Genomic DNA, 16,804 nt, shown 5'->3' on the forward strand with positions numbered 1-16,804 from the left:
ATGTAACAGAGACCTCATTTTTGCTACCATAGACTAATACAGGTCTCCTCCTACAGTGGTGGTGATAGTGGAGGAATAAGTATTGAGGGAAGGAAATTGAATGATCCTCAGTATTGACCTGCTTGTGAAGCAATCCACAAGCATGATATTTAAAGAAGGAGAAAAGTACAGTGGGACAAAAAAGTATTTAGTCAGCCACCAATTGTGCAAGTTCTCCCACTTAAAAAGATGAGAGAGGCCTGTAATTTTCATCATAGGTATACCTCAACTATGAGAGACAAAATGGGGGGGAAAATCCAGAAAATCACATTGTCTGATTTTTAAAGAATTTATTTGCAAATCATGGTGGAAAATAAGTATTTGGTCACCTACAAACAAGCAAGATGTCTGGCTCTCACAGACCTGTAACTACTTCTTTAAGAGGCTCCTCTGTCCTCCACTCGTTACCTGTAATAATGGCACCTGTTTGACCTTGTTAACAGTATAAAAGACACCTGTCCACAACCTCAAACAGTCACACTCCAAGCTCCACTATGGCCAAGACCAAAGAGCTGTCGAAGGCCACCAGAAACAAAATTGTAGACCTGCACCAGGCTGGGAAGACTGAATCTGCAATAGGCAAGCAGCTTGGTGTGAAGAAATCAACTGTGGGAGCAATAATTAGAAAATGGAAGACATACAAGACCACTGATAATCTCCCTCGATCTGGGGCTCCATGCAAGATCTCACCCTGTGGGGTCAAAATGATCACAAAAACGGTGAGCAAAAATCCCAGAACCACACGGGGGGACCTAGTGAATGACCTGCAGAGAGCTGGGACCAAAGTAACAAAGGCTACCATCAGTAACACACTACGCCACCAGGGACTCAAATCCTGCAGTGCCAGATGTGTCCCCCTGCTTAAGCCAGTACATGTCCAGGCCCGTCTGAAGTTTGCTAGAGAGCATTTGGATGATCCAGAAGAGGATTGGGAGAATGTCATATGGTCAGATGAAACCAAAGTAGAACGTTTTGGTCTAAACTCAACTCATCGTGTTTGGAGGGGAGAGAATGCTGAGTTGCATCCAAAGAACACCATACCTACTGTGAAGCATGGAGGTGGAAACATCATGCTTTGGGGCTGTTTTTCTGCAAAGGGACCAGGATGACTGATCCGTGTAAAGGAAAGAATGAATGGGGCCATGTATCGTGAGATTTTGAGTGAACACCTCCTTCCATCAGCAAGGGCATTGAAGATGAAACGTGGCTGGGTCTTTCAGCATGACAATGATCCCAAACACACTGCCCGGGCAATGAAGGAGTGGCTTCGTAAGAAGCATTTCAAGGTCCTGGAGTGGCCTAGCCAGTCTCCAGATCTCAACCCCATGGAAAACCTTTGGAAGGAATTGAAAGTCTGTGTTGCCCAGTGACAGCCCCAAAACATCACTGCTCTAGAGGAGATCTGCATGGAGGAAGGGGCCAAAATACCAGCAACAGTGTGTGAAAACCTTGTGAAGACTTACAGAAAACGTTTGATCTCTGTCATTGCCAACAAAGGATATATAACCAAGTATTGAGGTGAACTTTTGATATTGACCAAATACTTATTTTCCACCATGATTTGCAAATAAATTCTTTAAAAATCAGACAATGTGATTTTCTGGAATTTTTTCCCCATTTTGTCTCTCATAGTTGAGGTATACCTATGATGAAAATTACAGGCCTCTCTCATCTTTTTAAGTGGGAGAACTTGCACAATTGGTGGCTGACTAAATACTTTTTTGCCCCACTGTATATTGCTTTTATGTGAAAGGAGACTAAGGTTTTTTTCCCCCCAAATAGTTTAATTTTAAAATGGGAGAGTCGTCTTAGATTTATTCACAGCACAGAAATGCAAGGAGCAAAATTTTTTCTAATCTTTCTTCTAGTGTGTGTAGGGTCATCTTCCCTTCAGGGAAATACAGTAGCATGTTAGCTATATTTATGAAGAAGTGGGTAAACTTATATACAATTCTTCTTACAATCAATAGCTTAGAAATTCCCACAGCTGGAGCTGCAGGCTATAGTATCTTAAAATTCAGTTGGGAGGAGGAAAGAGTTTTTTTTTTTTTAAATAAACATTACAATTTAAAGAACTAAAAGAACTGTTGCTGGAGGTTAGAATTTTTGTGTGCCATTCTTCTGGAGAAATGCTTGTGTGATCAAATCATTCCTGTCGTTCCCCAGCACTGATTTCCCCTGACATAACCTCTCTCTTCCTGGATCTTAATATTTCTTATCTTCTCTGAGAACTGTACTAAAGATAGTGGTTGACCTGAAAATAAAGCATCTGGGAAAGTACATGCTGCCTCTAGTGTCTGCATTGTGGTTCCTGGTTCTGTGAAGAGTTCAGTGTGTTATTTGTAAGACTGGGACCTTCATTGTACTGCAGGTAGCTACAGGGTGGAAGAAGGAGCCATATGTTCTGCCACCTTGGACTTAATACTGGCCCCAAAATGGACAATGTCAAGATATCAACGACTGTGAAAACAGAATTATATGTACTTGGATTTTAGGAGGTCTCAGATCTGGGGCATTACCCATTCTCACATTCATGACTGATTTCTCTTTCTAGGAGCTGAGTATTGAGGAACAGTCTGAATATGCTCAGAGCCTCTATCAGAATGTGGCAGATAAACTACAAACTCGCTGGAAAGGTATTGTTCTTATGCATTTTGCCATTTTATTTGTAAAACTCAGAGGGGAGGAAGGTAATACCCATTATGGGTGCAATTTCAGATGTACCTTTTCATGTCTCTGCTTGGGGTGGACAAGGCGGGGGCGGGGGAACCTTTGCTTCTAGAAGAGATCAATGGAGAACAGATTTTGGTCCTTACCTTACATTAAAGAAATCCTCCCCCAACCCCCAAAGGAATACGGGACCCTTGAGTGCAGACTAGACCAGATGGAATCAAAGGTCCTGAACCCACCCTTTCCAGCAGTCCCCAAATTCAGAATTTAAAGTGCATTCTTATTAAAAGGGGATTGAACAAATATGTGGAAATCATACAAATGAACTTTCAGATGTATCTAGATATTGGTAGCAAACAATGCAGGAGGTCTATTTTTTTCTGGGGAAAGAAAAACTTATTTTTGAGAAACAAGCTTCTAGACTAGAACCCTACTTTCACTGGAGATGTTGCTAGGGAGTCTTATAGCCAAAATGAAGAATGTTCTGTTAGGTTGTTGTTCTTAGCATTTATCCTGCTTAGTTGCTGGCTTGTTTTACACTGCGCTCACCTAGTTCTTATAGCAAAGCTTATCAATGAACGATGCAATGAGGGTTTTGATTTTGAGAGGGATGACTGGCCCAAGGTCACCTAGCTGGCTTCCATGCCTAAGGGAGGGCTGGAACCTGGGTCTCCCTGCTTCTAGTCCAGCACCTTAACCACTACACCACACTGGCTCTCAAATGATATGTTGCTGTAGGTAATGTTTTAGTACAAGGAGTGTGGAGATGGCACTGTATCGAACTTGCAAACAATTGCTCTGATGATGTGAGAAAGAAGCCAGATGTGTTAGAATTCTCTTAATGAGCACCTAGTCTGCCATATTGGAGTGCTCTGTAATTTGATAGATATAGTCTTCCACATACTAACCTTTTATGCTCCCTTACACCTTTCTAATGTTCCTACTCCTTTTAGATTCTTTTAGAGTCTTGTTTTATTTACACACACACACACACACACACACTTTCTGTTTTAATACATATATCTTTTATATCTTTTAATATTTTTTTTAAGACACTGATGTATCTTCTATGCTTTTTAATTGACTGTACCCCACCATCCTTGTGCTGGCCTATGACCGTAATAAAGATTTGTTTGTTTGCCTCTGTCTTTTCCAGTGCCTCCTGAAAAAGTGGAAAAAGTGATGGATCAGGTGGAGAAATACATAATGACCCGCTTGTATAAATACGTTTTCTGCCCAGAAACCACAGAGGATGAGAAGAAAGATCTTGCTGTCCAGAGAAGAATCAGGTGTGGCTTTAGGACTATGGTCTCTCTATTAGATACAGGCTCCTTAACATTTGTTACCTACTTGTACCTAGCTGATTCTGGCTGTAGCAGGCTTTTCTCTTACCTTTCTCAGGTTTCTCCTTGAAGTGGTTGAACTTTTAAAAGCTGCACTATTGCTAACAGGAAATTATCATTTTTACTGTCTTTAGATCATCTTATCTATGTTTTTTAATGTTCCACTTCATTGTCTTTCTGAGTGGAAGGCCATGTCAGTCCTCAATTATTCTATCACAATAGCCTATATTAAATTTGTGGATTTAATAAAGAAGCTTTTAAAAACTTCTACCCTAGTACTAGCAGCTTCAGCTTTTGTGCGATAAAGTTAAATATACATCATGCAAAGAGCAATGAAAAACAACAAATGTTTGTAACCTATTGAAGGATTTAAAGGTCCAGTACAATCTAGATTTCTCAAAAAGAGCAGTGGGACCAATTGAACTTTACACTGATCTCTTTTCTCTAAAAAAACAATGCTTGAAGAACCTTGGAGGATTACTCAGTTTGAACTGTATCTTCTTGAAAGTTCTTCTTTCACTGTAAATGCTTTGTATTCTTTCATTCCTTGTGATTTTGAAAAATATGCAAAGAGTTAGCGATCTATGAGGTACCTACCTAGGCAAATATCAGTTAATAAATTTGTTTCCCTGTGAACATCTAAAAGTCAAATCATCCACACATTCTTCAGTAAATTCAAAAACACTGTGCAGAACTTGGGGAGTTAATTTCTAGGGAGCAAACATAGGCACATTACTGTGTTAAATGCCATCTCTTAGACAATATATCAATTTTAATGAAATGCTTTAATTTCAAAATATACTTTTGAGACGAAAATAAAAGAATAGCACATGCTTAGAGATCATAGATTCAGTATCCTGGTTTACCAAGTAATCTTTTTCAGTCTCTGACCTAGTTGCCTGCTAGTGCCCGATGGTCCGGCCCCAAACTGAGCGAGTGGCTAGGGCACACAGAGAGCTCTTTGGCAAAAGATGGTTCCTCTTTAAGGATTGAATGCTTTTGGACGTTTGCATACACAGAATATATACATTCTATAAAAAAGAAAAGAGATTTGGTGGTCAGTGGCTAATATATTCTTTGATTCAAATAAAAAGTATTATAGGTTTAAGGCCAACTGCAGTATTTCAATTTACAGGGCATAGAGCAAGAACAAGATCTTATGAGGAGCAAATTTTATGCATTGTTACACATAAAGAAACAGTGTGGTTGTAGTTAGGTTTTCCTGTTCAGAAAACCTTTTTGTCTGTAAGAATGTGTCATTGGACCATTCAAAAAGAGAGCTCTCTAATACAAAGTTACATGTGAATAGATGGATCGGAGCACATTGGGGAAAGGTTTACACAAATGTTAATTATTTATTTTGTAGGTTTTATAAAGGCCAATAAAGTTGGCACTGAATTGAAAAGTTTTTCCTAACTATTCTATGAATCAGATGGATCTAGGACAAAATACAGATTTCCACTTTTGACAACGAAAATATATAAACCAGATAGTTTCTTTTTATTTTCCAGCTATTATCTATAACTGAGTTAAAGTATGTCTGCTACTGTCTTTCAAAATGACTGGGTTTTGGGTGCATCCAAAAATATTTAAAATCATGCCTAAGGATGGATTTTCCATTACATTGGTTATGGTCTCTAAAACCACCTGGCTCTATATGACTTGAGCCAGGTGGTTTAGGATATATGCAATAATGAATAAAATAAAGAAATAAAGGCAGATTAATTATTTAAATAATTAAATATATTTGCTCTCTGCTTTCGTTGTCCCAGAATGCCAGTTTCTGGGCTCAGAGTTTTGTTACCTTCACTCTTGACATATTAATCTCTTCTAAAGTTCATAATAATGATTTTTTTCCTCTCTCCTTCAAATCTCCCTGCAGAGCTTTGCACTGGGTTACTCCACAAATGCTTTGTGTTCCTGTCAATGAAGAAATCCCTGAAGTCTCAGATGTAGTTGTGAAAGCTATCACAGGTATGTAAAGGGCTGATGGATTGGAGGGGGGATGTTTATTGATCTTGAATCTTTTCACTGTAGGAAAAATCATCAGCTCGATACCAGGAGCAAACTTGTCTCATAACGGAAGGCTAGTAAGAAGAGTCTGAGTGTGGCCCATGATACCTCCATTCCTTTTTTTAGTTAAAGTAATCAAGTCTTGTTCAGACTTGAAACAAAGTATATCCTGGGGTAATACGTTTCTCATAAGGCTAGTTCACATATAAAAAGCTAAACCTATATTGTGGTTTGTAGCTTTTTTGCTTAGCATTATGTGTGTTGGGATGACAGACCCAGTGCGCAGTCTGGGGGTCCTTCTAGACTCATGACTCCTTCTCGAGGAGCAGGTGGCAATCATGGCTTGGAGGGCTGTTGCACAGGTCTGTGTTGTGCATCAATTGTTCCTGGATTGGGAGGCTCTGCTCATAGTCACTCATGCCCTAGTCACCTCCAGATTGGACTACTGTAATGCGCTCTATATGGAGCTGCCCTTGAAGAATATCTGGAAGCTTCAACTGGTGCAGAATGCAGTGGCATGGGCAGTTATGTGTACTCCTAGAACAGCACATGTCACACCTCTGCTCCATGAGCTGCATTAGCTGCCAGTTTGCTTCCAGGTCCAATTCAGGGTGCTGGTTTTAACCTTTAAAGCCCTTCATGGCATGGGGCTGGGTTATCTGCGGAACCACCTCTCCCCGATTACATCAGGCTGTCCCATTAGATCTGGCAGAGAAGGCATGCTGTGGGTACCATCTGCTAGGGACTTAATTTGATGGGTCCCAGGAGGCGGGCCTTCTCTGCTGTGGTGCCTGCCTTATGGAACCCAAAGTCAGGTTAGCCCCATCCTGTCAATGTTCCGGTAGTCCGTCAAGACCTGGTTATGTCACCAGGCTTGGGGGTCCCAGAGATCCGGTAACATCCTAAGATGGCTCCACTATTGTGGTTGATATAGCCGCTCTCTCCATGCCTTGTGGTGTGTATATTTCATTTTTTAATAATATTTTAATTTTTAGAAATGCTTTTATATAATTGTTATTTTATTTGATTGTTTTACGCCACTCAGAGTCACTTCTTGTGAGCTGGGTGGCTGTATAAATTTGATAGATAGAAAAATAAATAGTTTTCCACAAGGCAAAAGATCTGAGTCATCAAGCCTTCTGTCCCTTCCAATTCTGGCTTGAGACTTGAGAAGGCTTTATTCTAGAATTGGGATTAGGAATTGATGGCTATTCAGATGTGGCTTATCTATAACTCTCAGCAACTCTCAATCTTGGTCTCATCAACTGGAAAATTGTTGTTCAGCAGCACTCTGAACTAAAATGTTTAGTTTTTGCTACTCCAGTACTATAGAAATTATTGTTAATATATTATACTACCTGTGTGTGGAAGGCTGAATATAGTAACTGAGGGCTTATTATTTAAAGCTGTCAGTGATTGTTTTTACCTATCTACCTTTTAACTGTCAATCATCTGAACACCCTCCAGGGTCATGCTATAAAAACAGTTTCAGGACAGACATATTTTTTTAAATAGCAATTTTATTTAAAAATCACAATTACAAAGATAAAAACTAATACTAAAAAAAAAGAAAAAAAAGAAAAAAATAGAAAATGCAGAGAAGAAAAAATAGAAAAGAAAAAGAAAAGAATATAGTAAAGAAAAAGAAAATAAACGTATAAAGAAATGACTTCCCCCTTCATCACAACAAGTATCAACAATTTTAGTAACTTATCACCTTCTCTTAAAATACAACAAATGATCTCTTCTTTCCGTATCCCATCTTTTATCTATAAACAAATCCTTAAAGCCTTGTTGTTCAGTCCTGATCAGCAAAAGTCCATTAAGGGTTACCAGAGATGACATACCTATTTTAAGCTTGATCAAATAAAGCAACTTTACATTCCATCCTTTTACTTTTAACAATCTTGATCTTTAATCCCTTCAAATAATGTCATAGAACTTGATTTTGTTTCACTTTTTCTTCTCACAAAATTCTTCAAAACTTATCAAGTCTCTTTGGTAAATCCAATATAAGAAAGTTATCCAGGTCACTCTCTTTGTTATTTGTATATCCTTTTAATTATTAAGACATCAGCCAGTTTCTTTTGTATGTCCAGTATAGCATCTCTTTCCATATTATTCTTGTACCTTGTCATTTTTAAATCTGCTTTCAGATCAGTCTCAATCTTGTCAGGTAAAACTTGTTCCTCTTTCGTAACATCTTTGAAACACAGTTTATCTATACAGGCAGACACACTTAAAAGTAACTTCTGGGTCCACTGTTCAAAAATATCCTTCAATATGTCCAATATTAAAATATTTTGCTCCATTCTGTATTAGTAAGTCAAATTTAAGTGTTCTCCTTTAGTTGTAATCTTTAGTTCCTTCTGGTTCCCTCTAGTGTCCAACCTTCAAAGTCTCATCCTATCATGTTTTTTTAAAGATTTAAATTTTTATTTTATTTATTTATTTGTCACATTTATATACCCACCCATCTCACACAAAGCAACTCTGGGTGGCATACAACAATTAAATGAAACAATAAATAGATTAAAAAAATCATTATAAAAAGATAAAAAGTAATTATTAAAATGAAAATATTATCAAAAAATTTAAAATATACAAACCCCACGAAGAGAGCAGAATATCAATTACAGTGGAGCCATCTAAGAATGTCTTCAGTTCCCAAAGACTCCCAGGCCTGATGACACAATCAGGTCTTGAGGGACTTCCTAAACAACAGCAGGGAAGGGGTGAGCCTAACTTCAACCGGGGAGAACGTTCCACAAGGAGGGAGCCATGGCAGAGAAGGCCCACCTCCTGGGACCCAAATTCAAAACAAAAGCATTTTCCCACAGGATGGATTCTTATAATAAATTCCAAAATCTTATTTCAAATACATCTGGATCCTTAGTCTGTTTGTAACTTTCCAAAATCAAAGTTCTAATCTCCCTTTTGGTGTTTATTCCAAAAGGAAAAAAAAATTAAGTCCTTACACTTACAGTACTGTGCAAAAGTTTTAGGCAAGTGTGAAAAAATGCTGGTTTGAAGCCAAAGGGTAGTCACACCAAATATTGATTTGATTTAGATTTTTCTTCTGATTATCGATTTACAAAATGCAAAGTGAGCAAACACAAACAATTACAATATATATTTTTGAAAGCATTCTTACTTTACAGCATTTTTTCACACCTGCCTAAAACTTTTGCACAGTACTGTATATTTAAAACTTCTTTCGTTAAGGATTGAAGGAAACTCACCCCGTGCTGTAAAACCTGTTGATTCAAAAGTTCCTAATAGCGGAAAAGCAGTTAACAAGCAATTTCTGAAAGTGATTAGAAAAGGAAGTATGTGAACCCAGTGTCCCTAAAGGCACCGACCGTGGTTTGAGCAAGATGGCTATTCTCTTGTCTCCCGGAGGTCAAAACCCGCTGGAGACTGCTATCTTGCAGTCTCCTTGCAAGGAACAACTGTTTGGAGCACTTGTGGGTGATCTCAAGTCCTCTCCTCATCTGGACAGGAATTACGAAGAGCCAGTGTACTTGCTGGCTCTTCATTCCCCTGTGGCTGTTGGCTCTGCTTTTAGCGGAACTGTCTTCAGTTCGCCACTTCTTCCCTGTAAGTCAGGACAGACGTATTTTTTAAGGACAAATGATAATATTACAGCCAGCAGCATTTGAAGGCATTCTTGTTCCTTTTAACACATAAGAGAAATGCCTCTTCAAACATAGCACTGTTACCTGCCGTTCTTTTAAGCAGCTAACTATTTAAAATTGCCTAAAACATTTTTTGGGTCATCTGGCTAATCAGTGGATTGATTAAATTAAAACTTGCATTCTTTTTCCTGTACAGCAGGGCTGCTGGCTGATAGTGCTAGGTTTACTAATTTTATTTCTTTAAAAGAAAGATGGCATGCAAGACCTAGCAAACACTCTAAGTATGGAGGAAGGGACATCTAAAGTAGAAAGAGCCCTGCCAGTGAATGCAGCCCTCCTTTGATCCTTGGGATTGTTTTCCACTTGCAGACATCATTGAAATGGACTCGAAGCGTGTCCCCCGGGACAAGTTGGCCTGCATCACTAGCTGCAGCAAGCACATCTTTAACGCAATCAGAACCACAAAGGCTGAGCCAGCTTCAGCTGATGACTTCTTGCCCACGCTCATCTACATTGTTCTGAAGGGCAACCCACCCCGCCTGCAGTCCAACATTCAGTACATTACTCGGTTCTGCAACCCCAGCAGGCTGATGACTGGGGAGGATGGCTATTACTTTACAAACCTGGTAAGTAGATCTGTGATCGTGACAGTCTTTTTAGGGGAATTTGAAGAAGAGCTTTATCTATATTGTCAGTTAAAGAACCTATATTTCATGCTCTCTCTTGGTGAAAGAGGAGCTGAACTTATCATCATCATTATTTATTTAAATTGATTGGCCACCCAACTCATCTGAAATTATCATTGCATAGAATTGGATTTTTGGCCCATCTGGTTCAGTGTCCTTATTTGTGTCCTTCATTGTCATATCAGCAAGAATGCTTCACCAGGTGCTTAGTATTTTTTCTGGATCTTGAACCTACAGTCATGAGGCACTATGGAGAAGCTATATGGTATATATACATCAAGGGAATCTTACACCCTGTGTTAATGCAGATAATAAATATATTAACTCATTGAAAAATACCAACCTTCTAGCTCTTGCTGTTGAAATACCAGAAACAAAATCTACATGTACTCTTTTTAAAAAGAAGTCTGCAATAATAATATCTAGTCCAATATTCTTGGTATGTTTGCCAAGTAGGAATGGGAACCCAATTAAAACTAGTAAACTTTGGTTGCGTTTGTACAGTGCGCTAGATTGGGCTACAATGGAGTTGCGTAGTTAACTGTTCAGTGCGGGATAGGAACCCAGCCATTACATTAACATGTTTTTTAACCAGGCCTTCACATTAAGCCACAATATTATTAATTTTTTTGTGCATATTACGTTATTTAAAAATAGCCATTGCGTTTTGTTACTCTAGACTTAGCTTTAGCATGATGATTGGTACAAATTTGAAGTGAATAAGGTAGACAAAGGGGGACGCGGTGGCGCAGCGGCTTAATGACGCTGAAAGTTGCCGGCCTGAAATGGTCGACGCTTCAGCGGTTCGAGTCCAGCCTTCGCGTTAAACAGGGTGAGCTCCTGTTTCCTCCCCAGTTCCTGTCAACCCAACAGGTCAAAAACTCACGTGAGTAGATAAATGAGGACTCTCACTCCGGTGGGAGGAAAAATGCTGGCGGTGCCTTGCAAAAAGGAGTTGGGAGCAGTTGTTGGTAAGCGCGAAAAACCGTGCGCGCCTGAAAAGGGTGCGAAGCAATGGAAACCCCGCCTCCTGCGCTCGCCAGCTGGGCTCTGCTCTAGGAAGGAGGCTCTGGCAAACCACTTCCAAAAAACAATTGCCTTGAAAACTGCAAGGACTCATCCAAGCAGTCGCTGCAGGGTCAGCAATGACTGAGCGCAGACAAAAAAAAAAAAAAAATAGACAAGAAAACTCAAAAAATAATAGTGCGCTTTATTTGTTTGTTGGTTTGTATGATTTATCTACTACTTCAATTGTCATGGATTCGAGGCAGTTTACAGATATTGCTCCATGGTTGATGATTGTCAAGGAGAGGCATGTTCACTTTCTCTCTTACTCACTCACTCACACACCTGTTGTAAAATGAATAAAAGTTTGTATGTATATGACAGGAAGGTACATTGCAGTTCAGAAAGGGAATTATGTGTGCATATGTAAATTTCTAATTAAGATTGTAAGTCTCAACAAGAAGCTGATCAAATGAATTGAGCAATTTTTGATAATCTTAATAATGTTATTATTATTGCTATTATTATCATTATTATTAGTAGTAGTATTTAGTTTGTCTCCTGCAAAAGATTCTGTTATCAAGGTTTACAACATATTTTAAGAGTCACATCAAATAGTTTGCATGTGAATGGAGATTCTGTTGATTGTGTACAACCTGAAAGATTTAACACTCTTGCTTTTGCAGTGTTGTGCTGTCGCCTTCATAGAGAAGTTGGATGCTCAGTCCCTAAACCTGAGCCAGGAAGACTTTGACCGCTATATGTCTGGCCAGACCTCTCCAAAGAAACAAGAACCTGAGAATTGGCCAGCCAACGTATGTGTGGGGATGCGCCAAATGTACAGGAACCTTGACCTCCTCTCACAACTTAATGAGAGGCAGGAGAGGATTGTGAGTGAGGCCAAAAAGCTTGAGAGGGACCTTATTGATTGGACTGATGGGATCACCAAGGAAGTCCAGGAGATTGTGGAGAAGTATCCCTTGGAAATTAAAGCCCCAAACCCAGCCTTGGCAGCCATTGACTCTGAAAATGTTGAAAATGACAAACTACCCCCTCCGCTACAACCTCAGGTTTATGCTGGATGAGCGTGGCTTCAGGACTCAGATATTCCTTCTGTCTGCTTTTTTCTGCTTGGCAGATGAGCTAAGGAAAAAAAATCAAACAAATTTAAAATTGGCACATTTTAAAGGTACTCTTTGTTGGTAGATGTGCTCCATGATATTTATTTTAGTCAGAGTTGGTTACTATGAGGGCTGAATTTCTGTGTTCCTGAAATGAATTTTCTTTTCTTTTTTTATGAAAATTCAATATAATTTTTAAGGAACGTTTTGGGGATTGTTTTCTTCCAAGCATGCACATGTTTTAAAATCAACCGGTGGATGGTTGTGCTGTCCTCACTCCATAAACATAGTTGCTTATCACACTTTGCCAAGAATGCTGTGTTTGAGAAAGAAGTGTAAAGGGTTCTTAATCTCTGTTTCAAGAAAGAGATATGTTGTAAAGTAAATATTTAAGATTGTAAATAGGTTTGAAATGTTGAGCAATGTCTTAATAGCAATGACATTTAGCAAGGAATGGAAACTGGTTTTTTTCTTCACTCTTAAGTTTTCTGCTTATAATTTTGATCTAGAATTGAGGATAGGAGACACCAAGGAAACACTAAATTGTAGTAAATAATACAATTGGACTCAATTCTAACACGACTAAAGTAATTTCCTAATATTTATAATTTCTTATCTGAATTTTGAGTCTGGTATAGCCCTTGTTTTAGCTGTGCTGGTCTCTAGCAACTGCATAGTTAGACCTATTTGAAGAGCAGAGCAGAATTGATGGTAGCTGTAGGTGTGTGTGTGAAATGCTGGAGCCAGTTTGAACAGTTGTAAAAATCACACGATATAGGGAAGACTCTGGGCTCTAAAAAGTGCTTTAGTGTTTTTTAAAACTTCATTTGCTTCATAGTGCTTGTGCATAGCCTTCAAAGAATTGGCTAGTGTGGCATGAGGCTACGGTGTGCTGGAAAAATTAAAGAATGAGGTGTAGAAAAGAAAGTTTATGATTGCTTTCCCTGAATCACATTTCAACTGTATTTTTAAATGGACTGGTCCACTCAATTATAGATTGTCAGAAAACAGATTTATGGACAATCCTACAGGCAGTAAGCTTGTTTATGTTAATTTTGTGGATTACATCCATTTTTTATGTGAATTTGAACAGAGTAGGAATGAGGAATCGATAGCCCTCCATATATTGCTGAACTACAGCTCCCAGGATTTGTCTTCATTGCTATGATGGCTGGAATAGCTGACTACTTCAAGAGGTCCATCGCTTTCCCAATTCTTTCAAAGCTGTTCTGAAGATTAAGCCCATTGTGATATCTCTAGAGTCCTTCTCTCCCTCCAGTAACTCATCCGAAGGGTACACATCACTGTGAGTGACTGCCTTTTATTCCCCTCCAGCCTTTTCAGTGTTTTTACTAGTGTGATGATCCAGCCAGTCAAAATCTTCTCTCTTTGGCCAAAGATCTGTCAGTCTGTGTGGATGCAAGAATTTGCCAGACTGAATGAACTAGCCCAGCTTTCCCTAATGTGTCAGGTTGCTGTTATCCTGAGGAAGATATACATGTTGGAATGATGGAGTTGTAGTCCAGGAGATACAGAGGGCACCAGGTTCAGGAAGACTGGATTAGTCTGTGGGTGATACTTTTTCTGTTGCTTACTTTAACTTGACAGAGCTAGGATTCTTTGAAAGACCAGGTTGGGTTGTGTGAAACTATATTAAGCATTTTCCTGAATGACATAGTTTAAATGCAGCTCCCTCCAATTGTTAAAGTCATCTTAAATATCTGAGACTTTTGTGTGTGTGTAAGATCTTGGATATCCTGATTATCATTAAGTCTCACATAAGCTTCACAGTTCAAGGGAAAGATGATCTGGCCTATTGCTCTATTATATAGAAAAAGAAAAAAAAACTCTTTACAGTGTTACCTGTTTTTATATTACAGTAGAACACTTTTAAAATACCAACTCTTTTTCTTAAACTCTTCTCAACTCTCTGAGTCTTATTTGTACTTCTGGCAAACATGGGTTTGAAAAAATTAACTTACTTTGGAGTTGATTCCTAACCATTCCATTTCAAACTGTATTTCTGGGCAACATCTGAATGAGCCATCTTTCTACCATTTTAACTATACAGTTATTTATCTGTTTTTGGAATAAGGTCAGGCCAAGACTGTGACCTGTTCTGTGTCCACCTGCTTTAAAAAGCATATTGATTTTCAACTTTTTGAGCTATAATGTCTGAGTTTCTTGAAAGGTTAAATATTTATGTTCTTTCCCTTTCCTCAAACTTGTGGAAGTGAAGTAAACAAGCTGTTCCTTTGGCTGCAGAAAGTCCATGTTGATCAGATTCTGTTTTTAGAAACTTCAGTTTTCAGAGCTTTGTTTCTTGGCCTCTTTGTTTGACACTCTAGGTGCTAATTCTGGTTTCCAGGTATATATTTCACTCCCAAAAGGCATTATTATAGCTACTGCTGTTAAATTGCTGTCAACAGAAATAAACCATGTACAACATGACTCGTTATTAGTCAACAGAAATCTTGATTTACAATCTTTTATATATCATTGATGCTTAAAGTTTAGTCACTAATCTGTTAAATCTTGCCAAGCAAATTTACTGACAAATCTGTTAAAGCCTGCAAAGCTTGTAACTGCTAGTAGCATCAAGTTATCTTTAATTATACCGTTTTACTCTTGGGGGCAAAAATGGGACTTCATTTTCAGTTACAAAATTCAACGTGCCTTTCTTGCTTCTGTAATCTGATAGGGAGGAAAGAACTAAGGTCACTGTTACATTTTCCTGGATGGTGTCAGGCTGTCCTTTCTTTGCCATTCATTTCATTATATATTTAAAGATGATAAATTATTTTGCAGAACTCAGCATGCCATTCAAAGGCTAAGTACAGGTTTGGGTTCAGGGAAAGTTAGACTCTCTTTGGATTTTCTTAGATTCTCTTTTCTTAGCTGGGGGACTCAAAGAACTGCTGTTGGTAACACATTCTAGGGCAGTGTTTTTCAAACTTGCTGGCTGGGGAATTCTGGGAGTTGAAGTCCATACATCTTAAAGTTGCCAAGTTTGAAGAACACTGTTATAGAATTCTGGGGGTGCTGCAGGAAAGGCCCCCTATCTCACGCCTGCCAAAATAGTTGCACTTGGTGGTTGGGAAAATGCTGGAGGGCTGATATGGATGGAAAAGGTTCTGCAAGAAACCTGGTGGCATAACTTGTTCAACAAGGTTTTAAAAGGGGTTTTGCAACCTGCAAAAGTGACATATGGCCCTTCAGTTCCTTGGGGGCAGTCTCCAGGTTTCCTCCCATAGTCAGTTAATTTATTAGCAATGTATATAATCTGTACAATCCCAAAAGGCTCTGGGGAGCAAAATATTTTTGTATATGACACAAGGGGGTTATTAAATACCAGGGGTTTAAGCATATTAAGTATCCTCAACTGTTAATTTTATGTAAATCAGTATGTGTTTTATCCTGGCCTGGCCTCTGCTCTGAAGCTGCTCATGTCACTCAAAGCCGCATGCAGTCCTCCATAAGGGCTGTGCACCACCTGCTTTAAGTGTTAAAACAAGTGATTTAAATAGGGCTTGGAAATACGCCTATAACCTCTGGATGCTTCATAGATGGACTGTTTAATTCCCAATAGCATTTCACCAGCTATAGTAATTGCACCAGCTGGGTTTCCAAACTTGAATAAAGGCAGCCTCATGTTTTTAAAAAAATCACCATGAACTCGCAGAGCAGAGAGTGTAGTATCTCTGTGGCCCTTTGTCCCCTAATTAGATTGATTAAAATTTATGCAGCTTTTCAGCTCTGCAGACCCAGGGCAATTCTAAACAGGGGATTCAGAATCTTTTCCATCCTGTAAAGAGGTTAGGAAGCAGAATTCTCCCACAAAAAAAAATTCAAAAGAAGTTTCTTATGTGGAGCTGGATTGAAGAAAAGGTAATAATAATGATCCCCTAACAATGCAACAGACATAGCTTCCCAGCAGTGGAAAGTTAGCTTTTGAAGCCTCCATCTGCAGTGTTGAGATTTGTAGTAAGCCGGCCTTCATATGTCTCCCCTCTCTTCTTTCCCTCTGAAACAGAAAGCTGACCAGGCCAAAGCAACCAGCTAGTTTTCATTTCTCTGTGGCCCACTAAGACAGCAGCAGTCCCCCGTTAGGGCAGTAAGGAAGCAAGGCCAGGTGTCTCAGCTGGAAAAAAGCGGTATCTTTCTTCACAGGCAGCACATTCTTTCACAAACAACTTAGTTTGGCTTGTGTTGTTTCTTTGCTGTATGCGGGTTCCTTTTTTCTGCCTGCAGCAAGAAAGTGGCCTTGTTACAGAGTTCATTCTTTGCCT

At 39.0% G+C, this 16,804-nt stretch overlaps 1 protein-coding gene across 2 annotated transcripts in view; it reads left to right on the plus strand.

The window, feature by feature from the left end:
* The window catches only part of RABGEF1 (RAB guanine nucleotide exchange factor 1), a 38,496-nt gene extending 23,530 nt beyond the window's left edge, over positions 1–14,966 (plus strand). For both annotated transcript variants that reach the window (XM_088152234.1, XM_088152235.1), the window contains exons 5-9: positions 2,594–2,675; positions 3,866–3,998; positions 5,935–6,026; positions 10,073–10,329; positions 12,081–14,966. In XM_088152234.1, coding sequence (XP_088008360.1) covers positions 2,594–2,675; positions 3,866–3,998; positions 5,935–6,026; positions 10,073–10,329; positions 12,081–12,479 — 963 coding nt within the window. In that variant the 3' untranslated portion in view covers positions 12,480–14,966. The remainder of the gene's footprint in view (positions 1–2,593; positions 2,676–3,865; positions 3,999–5,934; positions 6,027–10,072; positions 10,330–12,080) is intronic.
* The last annotated feature ends 1,838 nt before the right edge of the window (positions 14,967–16,804 follow it).

This window comes from Python bivittatus, unplaced genomic scaffold, assembly GCF_059951505.1.
Source record: "Python bivittatus isolate LINGU-HERP-01145 unplaced genomic scaffold, Pbiv_v1 ctg000690_np1212, whole genome shotgun sequence".
NCBI classification, from domain to species: domain Eukaryota; kingdom Metazoa; phylum Chordata; class Lepidosauria; order Squamata; family Pythonidae; genus Python; species Python bivittatus.